General features: G+C 52.5%; 1 protein-coding gene across 4 annotated transcripts in view; it reads right to left on the bottom strand.

The window, feature by feature from the left end:
- Window positions 1-19,186, bottom strand: part of SSBP3 (single stranded DNA binding protein 3) — a 166,551-nt gene that overhangs the window by 33,959 nt on the left and 113,406 nt on the right. For all 4 annotated transcript variants that reach the window (XM_065912350.1, XM_065912360.1, XM_065912365.1 and 1 more), the window contains one exon: window positions 15,318-15,407. In XM_065912350.1, the coding sequence (XP_065768422.1) occupies window positions 15,318-15,407 (90 nt within the window). The remainder of the gene's footprint in view (window positions 1-15,317; window positions 15,408-19,186) is intronic.

Here is a 19,186-nt window from a genome sequence, read left to right as displayed (position 1 = left end):
TCCCTGCAGCAGGAGGCTGACCACCTGGCGGGATGACAGAGGGAGGGCTCTGAACTGCCCCCTCCCTCTGACATGCAGCTCATCACAGAAAAAGTTACTTCTTCATATCAACCCACGGGAACGAACTTGGCAGTGGCTTTGGACAGTTGCAGTCCTATCCTGGTTCTCTCTCTCCCCTCTGGGGAAGAGACGTCTTCATGTGTGTGGACATGGGCAGAAAAGGTCAGAGGTGGAGCTGAAATTACCAACTCGAGGGTACAGGGGGGCTGAACTGGGCCATACTCAATCACGGAGCCACGACCAGATGGCGGCTCGGCCCTGGGAGCTGTCAGGGGGCTGTTGGCCACCTAGGAGACGAGCCCACAGCAATCATGACCCTCCATGGGCATCAGGCAAAGCAGGTGGTGAGCGGTGGTGGCCCAGCTTCTAGACATGGTGGGAAGTCATCAGTGAAAGGAGCAGACAGTACACAATGTGTCCCCTCGGGTCACCTCTGCATAACGTCAGGAATCCTCACAACCACCGGGGTCCATTCAGTGCAAGGATCAGTGACAGACACATTGACTCCAGCTAAGCAAAGGCCCCAGCTCCCCTCCCTTCTCCTCCTCCCCGTGCCTCTCAGAGGAGCCAGGACGGCGCTAGGCAGGTGGCGCTAGGCAGGTGGCCAGGGTGAGAGGTCCACACACTAGTGAATCTGGCTTCCTGAGACAGGCCGCCCAGACACCCGCAGGAGGCGCTCAGAGCATGCTTTACTCCAGAGGTCCCACGGAGACAGAGACGCAGAATCAGCAGGAGACGGTTTTCAAAACAAAGGGAGGAAACACAGTAAATGAAAGTACAGCCAGCGGCGTCCAAGACCTAACGCAGAGTCCCCCCCCACCCCAACCCCATGCTGCTCCCTGTCTGCCCCAGCCCTGAGCATGGACGGGAAAGCTGAGCCCCAGGGACGTGGGCTCGCTGCTCCCAGGTCCAGGCTTGGCGCCCTGCCCCACACCTGGAGTGGAGGCTGGAGGTCAGCTGCCACATGAGGACCCCAAGTGCACGTCCACTACGCTGAGTTGCCAGAAAAGTCAGCAGGCTATGGCTCGGGGCCAAGTCTGGCCTGTCATCTGCTTTTGTAAATAAAGTTTTATCAGAATACAGCTATGTTCATCTGTGTACCATCTGAATCTGCTTTCAGGTTATATCTGAACATATCTGAGCAGTCAGGACAGAGACCAGATGGTCCACAAAGCCTGAAATATTTATTATCTGGCCCTTCACAGAAAAACTTTGCTGATCCTTGAGCTTAGTAATGGTTTTCAAGATTTAAGAGGGAAAAAACTAGGTCTTTTTTTTTTTTTTTAATTTAACTCAGCACTACAATTTTTAGGGGAAAAAAAATTATTTGGCTATGCAGGGTCTTACTTAGTTGTGGCATGTGGGATCCAGTTCCTTGACCAGGGATTGAACCTTGGACCCCTGCATTGGGAGCATGGAATCTTAGCCACTGAACCACCAGGGAAATTCCAAATTGGGATATTTTTAATTCTCAAGGAAAAGCAAAACAGTAATAGTATCTATCAATACCTTCTAACTTGAACCTTACATCTCTCTAGTAAGTTAAATGAAGCAAAAATCAACCCCATTTTACAAAGGATAAAACTGAAATCCAGTGATGTTACAGTATTGTTTATCAGAGCCAGGATTTATCCCACTGAAGACAAGAGATTGTGCCCAGACCCGGGGTCAGCAAACCTGAGTTCTGGTTCCCCCACCAACATGCCATGTGATCAATCTCTGAGCCCTGGCTTTCTGGGCCATTGGTCTTAAACAAAATGATCCTTCATTATTATAATACAATAAACAGCATTCATGTGCAGCTGGTTGGTTCCAGAGTATCTCCTTGCTAACCATCCTCTCTATGTTCATTCTTGCCGCAATGCTGGGGAGCACACTCCTCCCTGGCTTGCCAGCACAAAACATTCTGGAGACTTGATTCCAACGCTGAGTTCTTTCAGCAGGTTTGCGCTGTGTGACCTTCTCCAATGCAGTGAATTCTACGGAGTTCTCTAGGGTCATCTCAGGAAAGGGCTCTACCTCGAATGCTGTGGTTGGGTGGCAGAGGGGCTAGCAGAGGAGACTCTGCCTCCAGCCTTTGCCGCTGAACCCTTGAGGCCTCACTGCTAAAGATTCTTTGCAAGTGCTGTGTCCACAGAACTGAGCACTCACTCTCTCCAGGGACTCAGGAAAAAGTATTAATATGCAGAACTTATGGGCAAAACCCATGTTCACCCTGGCAGTGCACCCAGACAGTGGGTTCCAGCATGCTGGGTCAAGTGTGTGCTAAGCACTGGAGACATGAAAATAAGCAGGAACCGTGGCCTTCCCCCAAAGTGATCCTGGCGGTGCAGAGAGACCAAGGCACAACTGGGACCACAGCAGCATTCAAACAGAGGCAGGTACCAGGTGCGCCAGGGAGAGAGGGACAGCGATCACAGAGCACTCACACTGCGTAGGCAGGAAGCGAAAGGCTAGACTGGAGTCCCCTGGCAGAGCAGAAATGAAGGGACTTCTGGCCTGAGGTGGGCACCTGTGTGGCAGGGGCAGGAGAGGGCCTGGTGCTGGAGGGCCTCATGCACAAGATGGTGACCCTGGGGCTGGAAGTGGGGCTAAGGAGTGGGGTCATTAACCTTTGGGAGCTCGTGCAAGGGGGTAGCAATCAGACCTATGTCTTGGAAAGCACACATCTGTTCCATTCCTTACCAGAGATGCTTCTATATCCTCCTTCAAGTCAGAAGTGAAGACCTATGGCCTCTGGAAAACAGTGAGTTCACAGCTGTCTGGGGTGCTAATTCCCATCTCCTGCTGACTACACATGGAGTGTGTACCTGCTCCCCCACTAAGCCACTCTCTAGCCCTGAGCAGCCAGCTCCCATTAATGTTGGTGAGGGTTTCCAAGACTCAGTCCCGGCCATGTAGGTTTCTGGCGGGCATCCAGAGAGCACACCCTCTTCTCTCCAGTGTCTACTGGGTAGAGACTGGCTCTTTGGTAAGCGGGAGAGGCGGAGACACACCCAGGATCCAGAACCACACCAATCCCGCAGAACACAGGGAGGATGCCCACCTCGCCTAGAGAACCAAACCTCCCCACCCCCACCCCCAAAGACTGCCTTTTGCTCTGACAACAGACAGGGCTGCAAAGACGCATCCCGCTCCTGCCTGCCAGCCTCCACACCACCTCTTGCCAACGCTCAGGCTCTGCTGTTAATCACGGCAGCACAGTGAAGGCGAGGTGCATATTAAAAAGGCAGTGCCTAGTCCACCCAGAGAATTCTTGCTCTACTTTAAGCTCTCTGGGTACATGCATGCACACAGCCTTTCTGCCCTACCCCTTTACACCCCGACAGACGATCCAAAAAGTACAGATTCATCATATCGACCAGGACAGGGAGACACAAGGCTGTGGGAGCTATAAATCCAGATGCCAGAATTCAACCCCAGCTGTCCACTGGGCAGAAAAGGGAATAGCAGAATTCGCTAAGGTTTCCCCATTAGTTTTGTGGTTTCCTGGATAACTGGGTGGCTTCTTCTGCCTCTGTCTCCTTGAGCTTAGGGAATGAACCAAGTTCTTGTCTTCCTTCCTAGAAGAAGCAATAGGATGGGGTGAGGGAAAGGGCCAGAAACCAGGGGAAAGATGGGCTGAAGGAAGTTGGCCCATGGTCACACAGATAGTGGGCTATGAAACCTGGCACATCTCAGTGGCCCCGTGAGGGGCAGCTGTGTGGTGGGTGCTGCTGGAAGGGCCCCAGGTTCGTGGGCCAGGGGTATGGTCTGCAGTCCCCTTCGAAACTCCCTAATTTTGCCTGTAAAATGGGCCACGGCCTTCCCGAAGAGAGTTGCAGGTCCCGAGACTCCAGTACTCAATCCAGAGCCAGGGACCAGCCTCATCACAGGGTAGCTGCCCATACACAGAGCTGTGCTCAGATCCTCTGGCCTCGTGGGCTACTTCAGGAAGCCCCCCTTTCCTGACTAAGCCTTCCTATCACCCCACTCCTAGGGAGCTGACCCCTTGCCCATTAACATGTAACCTGTCTGAATGTGACAAATGGCTCTCACCAACCCCACCTGATGTGGGCAACTCTTCAGCCAACTCCACACAAGCTGTCTGGCCCTTGAAGGGCTCCATTACTTACTTCTTCTGCCCCTGATGCCCCTAGAGGACAGGGCCTGGGGGTCTTCAGTTTAGCACTGCACCTCCCATGTCCATGCCTTCTAATGTTGTATTTTTATGATGAGCAGACTGAGGTGCAGAATGGTAAAGGCATTGCCCTAGAAGAGACTGCAAGTCTCCAAAATCTTAGACCCTTTCCATAAGCACAGTTACGTCTCGTGGAGTCAGACACTATAATTAATCTGAGGATGAGGCACTTAGTCAGATACACATTTTGGGTGAATCTTTTTTGACCTGGAGGCAAGAACAGGACAAGACTCTGTCAAAGTCTCCCTGAATAAAAGTGACCCGAAACTGAAGAGCCTTCAAGAAGGGGAGGGGAGAATTTTGCAGTCTGTAGAAAGAGGCCATGCAGATAAGCTGGAGGGGCAGGGCTGGGTCTGAGAGCACAAGCTCTGGCCCTTGTCCCAGAGATCAACAGCTGGTCCATCAACGGGGCTAGACCACAAAGAGCTCTGAGTGTCTTACCAACAGCCTGGATTGTAGTGCATTGTATCTAACGAAGGGGTACCACTGGCAAGACGACGACTTGATGGAGTGAAGGAGCCCCTCCAGGGACCTGCAGGGAGCCCAGGCGGGAGTCCAGCCTGTGGACCAGGAACACCTGGAACCAGAGACTGCCCACCTCCCCGCCCTGGGAGCCCGGCAGGGCCAGGCAGAGAGCTGTCCCTCCCAGATGTGCGCCGAAGGGTCGGACAGCCGGACGCCAGCCCCTGGGAAGGAGCCCTTGTACGGACACCTCCACCGCCTTTCTTTCTGAACACATTCCCACGCTCAGAGCTGGTGAAGCAGGTGGAGCTGTTCCTACTTTACAGGTGGAGAAACAGAAACTCCAACGATACCCGAGTGAGTCACTAGTGACGGAACTCAGGAGTACAGTCAGCCCTCCGTACCCATGGAGGCAGAACTCGCGGGCAGGGAGGCAGACTGCACTCAGCCATTTTACATAAGGGACTTGAGCATCATCGGCAGATCCTGGGGTCCAAGGGGTCCTGGAACCAACCTCCGTGGACTCTGAGGGACGACTGTATAGGTGAAGACCCAGACACCTGAGCAAGAAAGCAGATGCTAACTCACAACAGCGAGCTCACCTTGCTGAGCCTGGCAGGAACTGGACATACAAGCTACTCCCCTGCCAGCTCCTGGCAGCGGACAAGAGAACAAGGAGTCGCAATGCCAGGGCCCTAGGAGGTAGCCAGGTGGGCAGGATTAAGTGAGGGAACACGTTAAAGACCCAAGTAAGACTCGGTGCTTAGCAGGTGCCATAAACACCAGTCTAACTAAAGGGTTAAACCCTAAAAAGGCAATCCACCGCGAGAATACCCTGAATCTCTTTCACACATCACTGCCACCACAGCTGTGCTAAGCCCCTGAGACAAACTTCTGGAAAAAGGAGAAAACTCCTGGGGGCCCTTGCTCTTGGTTGAGCTGGAAGACCTACCTCCACCCTGGCCTCTAGCTTAAAGAACAGCCCAGAACACTCCTGCTTGTGTCTATAAAACAGGATCCAGGCTGTTTACCTATGCCAGGTGCCTGGCAGGGCTTCACAGGCATTATTTCATGGTGTCCCCACCACCACCTCAAGAAGTAGGGGGTATCTTCACCCCCAACTGTCAGGTGAAGCAGCTGAGGTTCAGACAGTTGAATGGACTTTCCCAAAGCAACCGATGTGCCAACCCAGGCTGCATGACCCAGGGCCACCAGGAAGCATGTTTCGAGAGGGTGTGGGAGGGATGGGACGCACTGGGGACAGGTGAGCTAAAGGCTCACGGGAGCTCCAGGAGCCCAGTCACTGGGGCTCCTGACCATTGCTCATCCTGGATCCCGGATGGGTCGTATTTCCATGGCAGTAATCAACCATCACTGAACAAGAGTGTGTGTGTGTGTGTGGGGGGGGGGGGGGGGAGGTGTGGTGTGTGTGGGTGTGTGTGTGTGTTGGATCCCGGATGGGTCATATTTCCATGGCAGTAATCAACCATCACTGAACGTGTGTGTGTGTGTGTGTGTGTGTGTGTGTGTGGCAGTAATCAACCATCACTGAACGTGTGTGTGTGTGTGTGTGTGTGTGTGTGTGGCAGTAATCAACCATCACTGAACGTGTGTGTGTGTGTGTGTGTGTGTGTGTGTGTGTGTGTGTGTGTTGGATCCCGGATGGGTCATATTTCCATGGCAGTAATCAACCATCACTGAACGTGTGTGTGTGTGTGTGTTGGATCCCGGATGGGTCATATTTCCATGGCAGTAATCAACCATCACTGAACGTGTGTGTGTGTGTGTGTGTGTGTGTGTGTGTGTGTGTGTTGGATCCCAGATGGGTCATATTTCCATGGCAGTAATCAACCGTCACTGAACGTGTGTGTGTGTGTGTGTATGTGCACACACACACACATGCACATACACACATGCTAAAGTCACTTCAATAAGGTCCAACTCCTTGTGAAGCCCCCCAGGCTCCTATGTCCATGGGATTCTCCAGGCAGGAATACTGGAGTGGGTTGCCATGGCCTCCTCCAGGGGATCTTCCCGACCCAGGGACTGAACCCGCATCATACACGTATATGTATAGTCAATCCTCCCCAGAGTTCCACAAAGGAGGCATTACAATTTGCTAAATGACTACTCCTCACAGACAAGGAGACCAGTGCCTACAGAGTTTGGACAACTTCCCCAGAACATGTCACCAGGAGCGGCAGGGGGCTGTCCTGCTCCTGCTCACAGCCACTGCATGCTGTGCCAATCTTCTTTGGAGGCCTCTCCCACAGCTGGGTGTCCTCTGCTCCCCTTCCCCCACACTGTGCACAGAGCTGACGTAGCATCTCCCAGGTCGGGGAGAACCCTGGGGAGACCAGTACCCAGCACAGAGCCGACACCTCATGAAGGCTGTGGCTTCCCCACCCATGCTCTTACCAAGTCTAACTCCACCCTTTCGGCCTTAGCAAGAGATGGGGCTTTCTGGAACTCAGGGGCAGGCCTGGGCTAGGGACTTCATTGATTCCAAGGCCTTCATTTGAAGGAAGGAGCTTGTCAGGGAAAGGTCAGTTGGAGAGTTAATCTAGGCAGAAACAGAACATGCACTCACAGCCCACACTGTGCTGTCTTCTGCAGTGTTCCCCAGCTCTCAGAACCTCAGCAAGATGCTAGAAAGCCCTCTGACCACCTAGTCTGCCCCCAGAGCCCCAGCCCCAGCCCAGACTCCTCAAAGGGCAGCTTCCTTTTAGGGCAGCATGCTCTTACTCAGGGGGTCTATCTCAACCCATGTGATGCCAAGGCATATTATGACAGGATTCCACTGGAATTCCCTTCCTCAAATCTCTTCTGCTACTAGGCTGTGGAATCTGATCTTTTTTTTTTTTTCTTTAAAGGAAAAAAACCTCAGCATGATCTGTAGAGAACGGGGCATGAGCGGAGAAGGGTCTGTCCTGCCCCCGGCCCACGACAGGTGAGGACATCATCTGGGGGACAGATGTGACCCTAGTGCTGTGAGAGGACTCATGGCAGAGCAGCTCCCCAGCACAGGGGGAGAAACCCAGTTTTAAGAGAAACCCAGGTCCAAAGAGGAAAAGGATAAACCAGCCCAAGGTCTTAGTAAACCAGAGGTGAGAATGCGCTGACACCAATCCTTGAGCACCAGATCGGTAAAAGTCAGAGATTCAAGGAGTCAGTTCAGAGCTCAAGAGAAGGTCGGGGGGAGGTGGTCATGGCCACTGGGGTCTCCTAGGGTGGAAGGAGCAGTAGCTGAGCACAGCCTGGCCTCTTCCATCCTAGGGTCCTTCTGGAGCCACTCCCCTGCCTCTCCCTGCAGAAGGATTGAAGCCAGGAGGGTTCCGGGCAGCTGGGGCATGCAGCAGGGCTGGCCGCAGCCCGAGGGCTCTGGGGTGTGGGGCCGGCTCCACGACAGGGGGCGGTCGAGGCCCGCGGAGCTACCGGGTGCTTTGTTACCGAGCAAACCACCCAGGCGCTGACTGCTGATGCAAAGCTAACAGGGCAGCAGACACTGATTTATGTTCAACTTTCCATTTCATCAGAGAGAGTTGACGGTGTGACAGCGTGGAGTTCACATCTGGGGGGAGGGGGGCGGCTCAAGTGTGCAACGGCACACATGCCCACGGGTGCATACAGGCACACAGGATGGTCAAGGATACAACTTTTTTTTTTTTCCTTTTTAAGGGAGAGGGTGACGGGGGTAAGGCTGCCTGGCACATCAGGAGTAAGTAACCATTTGTCCATTGTTGCTAGGAGCCCCGGGCCAGTCATCTGCCCCAGGGCAGACATTAGGCACCAGGCTGGCTGCTGGGCAGGGTGAGAGAGCATCCTGACCTTTGAGAAGGTGGTATCTGGCCTGAAAAGAAGGTTTCCCCCACTCCTTCTCCTGTCCTAGCCTTTCTGCACCGGCCAGGTGAATGTGAGGGGAGTGTGCGTGTGGGTTAACAGTGGGGAAGGGAGGAACAGGCCAGTCCACAGCGCTTTAGAGTGCCCTCCTGTGCACCCCTCACTGGAGTGATGAGCAAACTAAGGCCCAGAGAGGGGAGGATGGCTCCCCAAGGACACACTGCAGTTTGGCAATAGGGCTGGACTCAGACCAGGCTGTCCAACGCCCAGGGCAGGGATCTTCAGGCTGAAAGGGCGCCCCTGGCTTCATTTCAGGAACCAAGGGATGCTGCTGCTGTTGCAGCCAAGGCTTGGAACAGGTGGGAGCGGGGGGTGGGGGGTGGGGGGGGTGGGAACAGCAGCGGCTCCCCACTTCCCAGCATGGCCCAGGGCCCAGCGTTTGGGGAGCCCCGCCTCCTCTCTAATCCTTCTCGGCAGGGGTGACCCTGCCTTCTGTCAGTCTAGAGGCAGACGGCAGGGCAAGGGATGGGGAGGAGGGGTGCTTCTGTCCCCTGGAGGGCCTGGCACTCTCACCTCTGTCCTCCTGCACCGACCCCCTCTGCTCACCAGGGAGCAGATAGGGCGAGGGGCTGGGGTTGGAGGGCAGGCCCAGGGAAGCGAGGAATCCGCCAGCAGCTCTGAACCCCCTGCCCCGGCCAGAGCCTCTCTTCTCTGAGCAACACTCTGGCCAATCTGAGCCTCAGTCTGCTCATCCAGAATGTGGCAACGCTGTCAGCTCTCAGGCCTCCCTAACAGGCACACACGATCACAGAGGGGGAAGCTTCTCTAATCTGGAGAACTTTCTACCAGCAGCCATGAGGAGGGTTCACCCAGTTTCACTTTAGGGCCTGCGAGCACAGCTGGGGAGGCCAGGAAGGGCCAGTCTGGACAGCCGTGGGACCACGTGCGGGCACCTACCCTGTGGACGGAGGGAGGTGGCACAGGGCAGGGGGCGTGGGAGACTCGGCGAGAGGCCGGCCCTCATCCCTCACTCACCTCCTCCTGCTCTGCTCCCCAGCCTCCCAGCTCTAACACCCAGCGAGGGGCCACCCCGTCGAGAGGAGGGGGCACCAGCCACAGTCTTTAGTCACCACTCCAGCTCAGGCCTGGCCACCTCCTGAGATGACCACAGCCTGGACTCCAACCCCACCTGGCCACCCACTCCAGGCCACTGGGGATCTTCCTCGGACCACCTCACTCCCCCTTCTTAGGAGCCTTCCCGTGTCTCTCCTTTGTCTTTGAGTTCGTGTGTCCATCCAGGCCTCCTGCCATCCCAAGCCTGCCCTTTCACATCATGCCCAGGCACACTGGCCCCTCCATGTAATCAGTCCAGCCTCCTGTACCAGCCAGGCCATTGGAGCCCACTGAAGCCAGGGTCCCTGGCTGCCTCTTTGGTCTGCACTGCTCATGGCTAAGTGACTGGGAGGTCGCTGTGCCCTGAGGGACCACGTCTGGTTGATGAGCTAAGGGGTGATCAACAAGCCCGGGCCAGGGCTCATGTGGTCCTAGCCTCAGTTTCACCAGCTGTCTAATGGGGATCCAGGCCCCCACCCACCAAGTCTTCCTCCCTAGCAGCGGACTTTGAAAACCGTAAAAACAGGTGGTTTAATTTTTCCCCAAGTCTCCCCTAGTCCCAGACTCGCCAGAGTGGTCCTTCCTGTGGCAGCAGCTTTCCAGCAGGAGGAGAGTCAGCTCACTCTGGGCTGCCTGCTCCCCGCTGGAAAGGAAGTCTGAAAACTAGGGAACCGCTCGAGCTGCTTCCACCGGCATATTCCCATCTGCTGGACTCAGATCTTTCCTGGAAATACATCACCCCACCCCACGGCTCACAGTCTCCCAGGCTCTCTGCTGGGCATCTAGTCTCTACTTGGTTACTGCCAATGTCAAGGAACTCACTACCTCACTGTAAAATCAGCAGGCGGCAGCAATGCCTTCCCTGCAGAGACGTCAAGTGGCCTCCCTCTTCTCTTAAGAGGATCTGAGATCTATGGGCTGACCTCACAGAGGCAGGGCTGAGTGTCTTCTACATGGCAGAGCTTCAGGTACTTTAAGTCAGAGCCCTCCAGAGACTGTGCCTCCCAGAGAAATCCCAGCTACCCCCACAGCAGATAAGTAAAGACATTTATCTGACACTCTCTACAGGAAAGGACCAAGGTTGTATGTACCTCTCTCTCTTATTTCTAGATCATGTCTCTGGTTCCTGGGCTATACACATCAAGTGCTGCTTCTCCTCTCTCCTCCTGTAATTGATGGGGAAGGTTCTCTGGAACAGACCTTAACCTCCTTCTAAGGTGGGTGGGCTCGGCCTGAACAAATGAGGCCTCACTGGAACAGGGGACATCTCAGTCCCTACATGTCCCCCATTGTAGTGGGAAGTATCTGGGGATGTTCAGAGCAGGTCAGGCTGAGATTCTGGTAAAGGGAGCTGGGTCCGCCAGGGCTGTCTTTTTCAGAGAAGGCACGTTCTTTAGGCCTGTGGCCTCTGCTGGCAGTTGAATGGAGACACTGGCTACTTCTGACAGAAGATGGCTAGAGTTTCTCTTTCTCCTTCCATTATTTCTCCCCTTGTCTCTTGTTCTCTATTCCTTCTTCTTTCTCCTAGATAATCACTTTTGTATCCACATTAGGACCCTGACTGCTATGGAAGAACTCGAGCATCAGGAACCAGGAAGCTGAGTTCAGATTCTGATTACAGCCCTCGGTTAACTCTGGGCAGGTCATTCACCTTTCTGAGGCTCACTTTTCCAACCAGCCACGCCTCCTCTGCAGAAATGCTGTGATTAAAATGAAAGTAAGCTGCATGGCCAAAAACACTACATAACTGAAAACAATTATTGGAATTTAAAACAAAACAAGAACAAAAACAGTCTGTACCCAATGCTCCCTTCTCCATGACCCCTCTGCCCTCCTGCAATTCCCCAGCTCTGGACCTAGAAATCCTCATTGGATGGTGTCTCCCTTCAAACCACCTTAGGGCCAAGGAGCTGGGGACCCACCCAAACCAGTGGGCCTGGCCAAAGCCAAGCTGAGTTTACCAGATGTGCAGCCCAACTGACTTAAGCTGCGTGGAGGGGGGAAAAAAAAAAGCCACTGCTTGATTATGTAAAATCCTTCTGGATTCAAAGCAGAAAATTCAGTAAGAAGGGCCCTCAGAGACCATCTGGTCCACCCCCTGCTTCATCTACTGCTGAGGAAACTGCGGTCCAGAGACGGAAAGCAACTTGACCAAGGTCACTCAGCAAGTATCTGGACAAGCAGGTGCTAGCCTAGATGTCCTCAGACTCCAGTCTTTTGTGTCCTCCGCATTCCATACTATCATCCCTGGACCACCCCCTAGTCTGGTCAGATTGCTCCATCTAGAGCTGGGGGCTGGTTGGGCTCCACTCCTGGAAATAAGAGTGACACAAACTCATTTCAAACATTTCCAGGGTCCTCAGTGCACGCGAGGTGCTGGGGATGCCAAGATGAAGGAGGTCTTTTTTATAACGAACACACTGAGAATATCCTTACCTGGAGAACCCCACAACATTCCCCAATGGAACAGTGAGGTATGGTCAGGTTAGGTCTCAAACATCTCCCCGTCAGCCCTCAGCTTGCTACCAAACACATCTCATGCCCAGGACCACAGGCACTGTCCATCTCAGAAACCCCAACACGGAGTAAGGGAGAGCAAACGCATGGGACCTGATGTAATGATGGCTAAACCTTCTGACCCCAAGTGTGGCCTCGTAGCCTAGTAGTCAAAGGCCCAAGAAAGAAAGTTCCCTGTGTTGCTTTCTAAGGGGCCAAGGGTAGGGGTGGAAAGCTGGTCCCTCCCACCCACCCTGGAGGACCCAACTAAACTGAGCACCAACTAGGGTTGGAATTCTGACCAAAAAATTGGGCTGGCTGCCCTGGGACAGGTTTTGGCCAAAGGTGATCAGCCAGACCAGGCTGGCTCCTAAATGCAAAGACCCTCCTGCCACTGAGCTGTCTGCCAGGATGTGGTCAAGTAGGGGAAGAAGTTCAATTGTTGGCAGCAGACAAAACCTTCGATACCATCTCTATTTCCCTTCTAATATCACAGTGACTGCCTGAAAGATGAGCGAGGGGCAGGGCTGGCAATCAATAGCTAATACTCCTGCTGTGAGTTGGCCTGTTCTGGAAATGGGCAGCCACTACCTGCTTACAGAGAGACAGCTTTTCCCCACAGCAGTGACCCAGCCTGAGTGGTTCAGCATCCTGACCAGGAAGGACTTCATCAGCCTTCGACTGATGGAGAAAGGATGCCCCTTGGGGTGAGGTTGGGGTTGTAGCCTAAGTCAGCCAAGCAGCAGAGAGGCACACAGCCCCCTGCTCAAAGATCCAGCAAGCTCTTGATGGTTCACCCCAATTAAGGATCAGAGAAGACCTCAAGTCAAGGGTTGTGGGGGGCGGGGTCCAAAGCTACCTCTGTTGGATGGTACCCGGCAATGGCTAAATAAGGACAGGAGTAAGTCTGGGCTTTCTGACCACACACCCCTGAAATGTCACAGGGGAGGGCATAAGAAATATGTCTGGAATTAGGCCTTAACCATGGACCATTGTATCAAAGCAGGAAGCTGGGAGCTGTCCACATATCAAACAGACCTCTCCTTGCCTCAGACTCAGGCCAAAAAAGAAGTCAGCGACCTATTTTAAAAAATCCAGCCAGCTCTTGTCCTCTTCTTCTTGCCACCGTGGCCTATGCTGGGCACCCGGATGCCAGCAAGCAACCTCAACAGAGATGCACGCAGACGGAGCATGTACCTGGGTGTACCTGTCCACCAGACGGGAAAGCCACTTCTGCACTGTAGGAAGGGCAGCCATGGTGCATCTGGGGAGGACGTGAGCCTGGGAAAGAAGTTCCAACCGGAGAGAACACCGCGGCAAAGACCAACGCCTGGCTGCAGAACGCCGTCTGCAGTGGCTGGGAAGATAGCTGCCCCTTGGCACGGAGGACCCTGTCAGGGAGCAGCCCTTCAGGCTCCTGTCTTCCCTGGGTCCACGCGTTTCCAAGGCTTTGAACATCTCACTCTCTCTTGTAAGTCTGGCCCCTCTTCCCAGCACCTGTGACCTCGTGCCAAGCCTCACCCCAGGCAGTGCTTGGTCTGGCCTAACCTGGAGCCTATACACACACTTCCATCCTAGAGATGAGGCCCCAGTTTGGACCTTGCTAGGAACGCAGATAGTCACATGATTGGCCATCCAATACTCTGAGCTTCCATCCCTAAGTCCTTATCACTTTTCTCACTGCCACCTTGGTGGACAACCTGCTGTTTTCTGTTGAAGAACAGCCACATTTCACTGATTTCCCTTCTTGGCTGGTAAGCAGCATGTCCTAACCCTCCTCTCCTGAAAGCGAACATCAGTCACAACATGAAACCTTGCAAAGCAGACATGTCTTCTAGGTCATCTCCCACCCAGGAAGGAAAACCCCTTAACACCCCCAAGAGGCACCTGCCCCGTTTTTGCTCAGCTTCCTCCAGTGCCAGGGAGCCTCCTGTGACCAGTGTCCCACTGCTGAATGCAGGCAGTGTAAAATTCTGGCTGTCACCAAGCCACAGTCTCCTGAAACTGGGTCTCCCTGGCCCCAGTTTTGAATTCTTGGGCTTCACAGAAAAATCTCCACCTTCTTTTCTATATAACAGCTCTTTCTAGATTCTTATCTGGAAGATGGCATCACTGACTCAATGAACATGAGTTTGAGCGAACTCCAGGAGATAGGGAAGGACTGAGAAGCCTGGTGAGCTGTAGCCCCTGGGGTCACAAAGAGTAGGACAGGACGTGTTGACTACACAACAACCAACCTTTCAAAAGGTGTGCAAACCTCAGGCAGATTCTCAAACCCGACTGCAGAGAGGTTTGAAAGCATGTCACCCTCAAGAGCTCCTCAAGAGCTTCCAGCCCCCACAGGCCAATCCCTCTCCAATGGCCTTTTCCAATCTCAATAGGGTTTCAATCAAATGAGTCCCCAGAGGGGATAAGAGAGATGCAAGAGGAGGCGCAAAGGGTGTGGCAGGTGTACTCACCCAGCAAATCAGAAAGCTGTCTCCCCACACCCCACACCCGAGAGCTCAACAAGGTGTCTTTTGGAGAAGACCTGGCTCTCAACCCACACGAGTGCGGCTCCTGCCTTTGGCGGGCAGAGCATGGGCACAGATGCCTGTGGGACGCCTTCTGTGATCACACTCGGAAAAAATCAAGCGGTTAACCAGAGGGAAAGGATTCTCAGACCTGCCAGGATGGTGGGTTTTTTTGGTTTTTTTAGATTACGCCTAAGGTTTGTAGTTTGGACAGGCAAAGTAAACAATGACAATGACAGCAGCAACAAAACAGAAACAAAGAACAGTTTACTTGTTTTGTTAAAAAAAAAAAAAAAAAAGCCTTTTGTTAAAAGACAGCCCTGCACGGGCCTTTGGAAGCAGCCCCACCGCCTCCCGACCAGGGGCGGGCTGTGTCGTGAGCGCGAAGCTGGTGTGAAGAAAACAAACTCCAGCAGAAGTGACAGCGCGTGCAGGAGGTGTCTGCTCTCCAGCTTTCTTTGCTCCCCTCCTCGCTTTTTGGAAGGGGTGGCGAGAGGGATGGGAAGGGAAGGGTTTGAACCAGCATGAAGCAACTGTATTTAGACCATGGCAAACTGCGCTGCTACTGACTTCTCTCTCTCTCCCTCCCTCCCGCCTGCCCGGGGGCCTGGCCTGGAGTGAAAGGAGCACAGGGCCGAGAGCCCAGCACGTACCTGAAAGAAACCCGGAGGGATGGGGCCTCCCGGCATGCCATCGTTGGGGGGAATGTTGCCAAGCACTGGGCTCGGGGCGGCTGCTGCACTCTGCGGAGACAGGAGGGTGGAAAGTAAGAGGCTGCACCCACGTAGATAGACAGGGAGTTCTCACTCCCAGCCCCCTCCACGCTCTCCACCCACGTCCTCCAAAGCCCCCCCACCCCATCCACCCAAAACACCACCACCTTTCCAGGATTGTCACTCGGTGGGTAAGAGATGAGCTCTCTGAGCCTTGGTTTCCTCATCACTAAACCCCACGGACAGAGGAGCCTGGTGGCTACAGTCCATGGGGTTGCAGAATTGGACATGACTGAGCCACTAAACCAACACCACCACCACCAGGATGATGCCCACCACTGGCACACACACCCTTCCAAGCAGCAGCAGCTGTCAGGGAGCCCCGCCTCCCCACTTGGTTGCTTTAGTTCTGAAGAAGCCTCCGCAGGGCAGGCTAGGTGCCTCATGAATGGGGGTGCCCTCGCCAAGACGCCAGCATGCTGTACAGAGCAGAAGATCAATGAACATCCACGGCTTAGTGAATCTACAGACAGACCAGCTGGGAAAGGCCCGGGAGATGGGAGAGGCGGGCAAGCATGTCACTGGCCCCGTCGGGGTCCTGGGTGCCACAGAGGAGGTGGGCTGCACTGTCATTACTCTTTCTCTCAAATGCTGCTCTTCCGGCATTTACCTGGTACATCTGCCTCAACAAATGCATCCCAGGGGTCAACAGACGTTGCTCTCCCCAGCCTGGCCTCCTTCCAGACAATCTGTGGCCCACCTGTTCACATGGCCGGCGTGTCTGTGCCTGGCCCCGTGCTCGCACGGGCGGGTGAAGCTGAGAGAGAAGCCCCCGGGCCTGACCGCCCACCTGGGCCCACGCTCTGCTCCCCACCACACTCCACACCCCCCAGGGGCTGCTCCCGCAGGAAGCCCAGACCCAACCTCCAAGGTCCCCAAACCCCAGCAGGACTGAGCCTCTGAAACACAATGGCCAACTGACCCCCCTGGGGGCTCTGACCGGTCCTCTGGGACGACAGTGAGCCCATCAGGATCAAGAAACAGAATGCTCTTCTGTTACGATTGCAGCCTGCCGTCACCACTTCGAAGAAGTCACTTCTCCTGCCCATTCCTCAGCCATAAAACAGGACCCAGAACTCCTAACTCCCAGGGAAGGGGATGAGGGACTGTATGAATCCCCCAAACACACCACATGCAGCAAGAAAACAGACAGCCCTGGAAACCAATACACTGGGGTTCAAACACTCTTTGCCTGTACTAGCAAGGGGCGACCGTGGCAAACCACTCAGCTTTCTGCACTAGGTTCCAATCACCGCAGTCCTACCTGCTCCTAACCGTTGGGGAGGATTAAGCAATGGGATGGTCTGTACTTTGTAACCCCGGGAAGCTGGTCATCTGGAAATAAGGAGGACTCGGGAGGCCCACAGTGGCTGTTTCAACAGACCCCAGGTAAAAGGGAGTAGCGTGGGATGGGGCTGGCTTCTCTGGCCCAACATTCCAAAATGATTCAGTGTACAGAAAAGCAAACTTCTCTGTAAAGAGAGTCTGCCAACTATCCTGTAATGTGTTAAAATACCCCCCCCCCCCCCCCCCCCCCCCGCCAAATATCAGGTTCTGCCTTTCCTACCTCCTTAGGCTGGAGGAGAAGCCAGGTCTGGTTGAGCTCCTATTATCTAGGATAAGGGCTGCCTGGGGGAATACGCCAGGTTATCCATTAGCTGCACTATTTGTTTGTGGTTGGTTGTTCTGCGAAAATGCAACTTTTCATGATTTACAGCCAACAATTACTCCGCAGCAGCAAAAAATTTTTTTTAATTTTAAATGGGGTGAGGTAAACATCCTCCTATACTTTCTTCAAGTTCTTTCACAGACCAGTTTACCACTTAACTCTTTAATCATTCAGCAACTTATTTTGGTAAAGAACATAGATTTTACTCCTCAAATGGTCAACTGGCTTGGTACAAGTTTTCCAGTCATTTGAAATCAGAGGCAAAAATTCTTACAAAGGCACGGGATGGTTTCTGAGCTTTTAAAAAATTCTGTCCTAATTCTGTCCATTCTAATGATCAGAGTTTTACAATGTATTTTATTATCTTCTTCAATTCTTTAGTGGAAGCTTTCTTATTTATTTTTATCTACTTATCCCACCAAATTTCTATCATTTATACAAGTCATCTTCCTACCAAAATAAAAAAATTCCTATATACATATAAATAAAATTTGGAGGAAAACTGACACCTTTCCAAAACAGAGGTACCCTCTTAGGAGGTGACCTTTCTCAAATTACTCATATTTCTGTTCAAGTCCACCAGTCAAGCAAGGAGGGTGGGTCAACGATGTTGATCAGAAAGGCGGTCAAGGGCAAGTGATACATTTGGGAAAACCAAAACCCTCTCTTGCCCTGATTAAATGTTTTATTCAATAAATGTGACACTGACTTGTTCTCAGGGTGAAGATGGAAAAGATGGCACTCCTGATGACAGTGTGAGAAAGACGGAGCCGATGGCCCAACCCTGGGCTGGGTGGATGGCAGGGGCTGTCTGGCCTGATGCTCAGAACAAGCCAGGTACTGTCACACCATCCGTCCCTGAACCCCCAGGCGGCCTTCCAAGGCAGACACAAGCACCCTTACATTACAGATGAGAAAACAAGTGTCTGTGTGGAGAGCAGACTGAAGGTGGCCTTTTCCCACTTATCCCCTCAGAGAGTCCAGATCTACTCTTCCTCAGCCTTCAGCTCAGAAACAATGCGTGTCTTTTAAAGAAAGATCTGGAAAGCTTCAGCAACTTGGTTCTTTAAATTAGCATTACTCATTTAATATAAAACACTTTCCTATTATAGGACACAGCAGAGTAAAAAGAAAATTAGTCACTGTTTTTTGTTAAATAATATCGTAAGCACTTCTCCTCTCATTAAATGGTCAAAGAAAACATGATTTTTTAATGAGACTAATATCATTATTCAACTAATTTAATTAACAGGGCATTATATCAGTGTTTGCTAACTTAGTTACAAAATGATATCTCTTTGATCTCTTTGGTATTTTAACTTAATCTTTTGGGTCACTAACCTTTTAAAATGGTTTACACTGGCCATTTAGTAAAACAAATGACAAATCATTCATGCCGTTTGCTATTTAGGTATTTGATGTCTTTCCTTAGTGATATACATGAGCTAACTTTATATATTAAGGATATAACATATAGATATCTTATCATTTAAAAGAAAAAAAAAGCTTTTAAAGGAATACTTGAACCAGGTGCATGACTTACAAGGCTCCCCTGACACCAAAATCTCTTTTTCCTACAAGATCAGGAATCCACGGTCCTTTGAATGTTAGGGATGGAAAATCCACAGTTCTAGTAGGGGGATGGTATAATTCTTTGACATCTGGGTGGAAATGGACATTTGCTACCCTCCAGTGGAAGGAAGGCCATGTTAGTGGTGGCTCAGGTGTCAGGAAGCTGGGGTGATAACTTATCCTTTATAGGCTCTTTCAGATGCAAAATTAAGTAGCTCTGCAGTGTTTAACTCTGTCTTAAAGTATGACAGTTACTGCCATTCTTTGATTTTGAGGCAAACATGAACTTATAATAGAAAACTTTCAAAAGGGCAGAAAAGGACAAAAAAGAAAATGAAAGCAGCAACTAGTGTCACAGAGAGACAAGAGGGTTAAGAAATCATTCTTGCACACGAAACCCAATCCAAGGGACCTCACCCCACATCTATCAACGTGATGCTGACCTCACCCCCACACCTCAACAGCACCTTTACCCATCTCTAAGACCCAGCACAACGTGAGGCATACA

This window comes from Muntiacus reevesi, chromosome 1 (genome assembly GCF_963930625.1).
Source record: "Muntiacus reevesi chromosome 1, mMunRee1.1, whole genome shotgun sequence".
Classification (NCBI taxonomy): Eukaryota; Metazoa; Chordata; class Mammalia; order Artiodactyla; family Cervidae; genus Muntiacus; species Muntiacus reevesi.
Note: the sequence above shows the minus strand (reverse complement) of the source record. Positions and strands in the feature narration are given on the sequence as shown.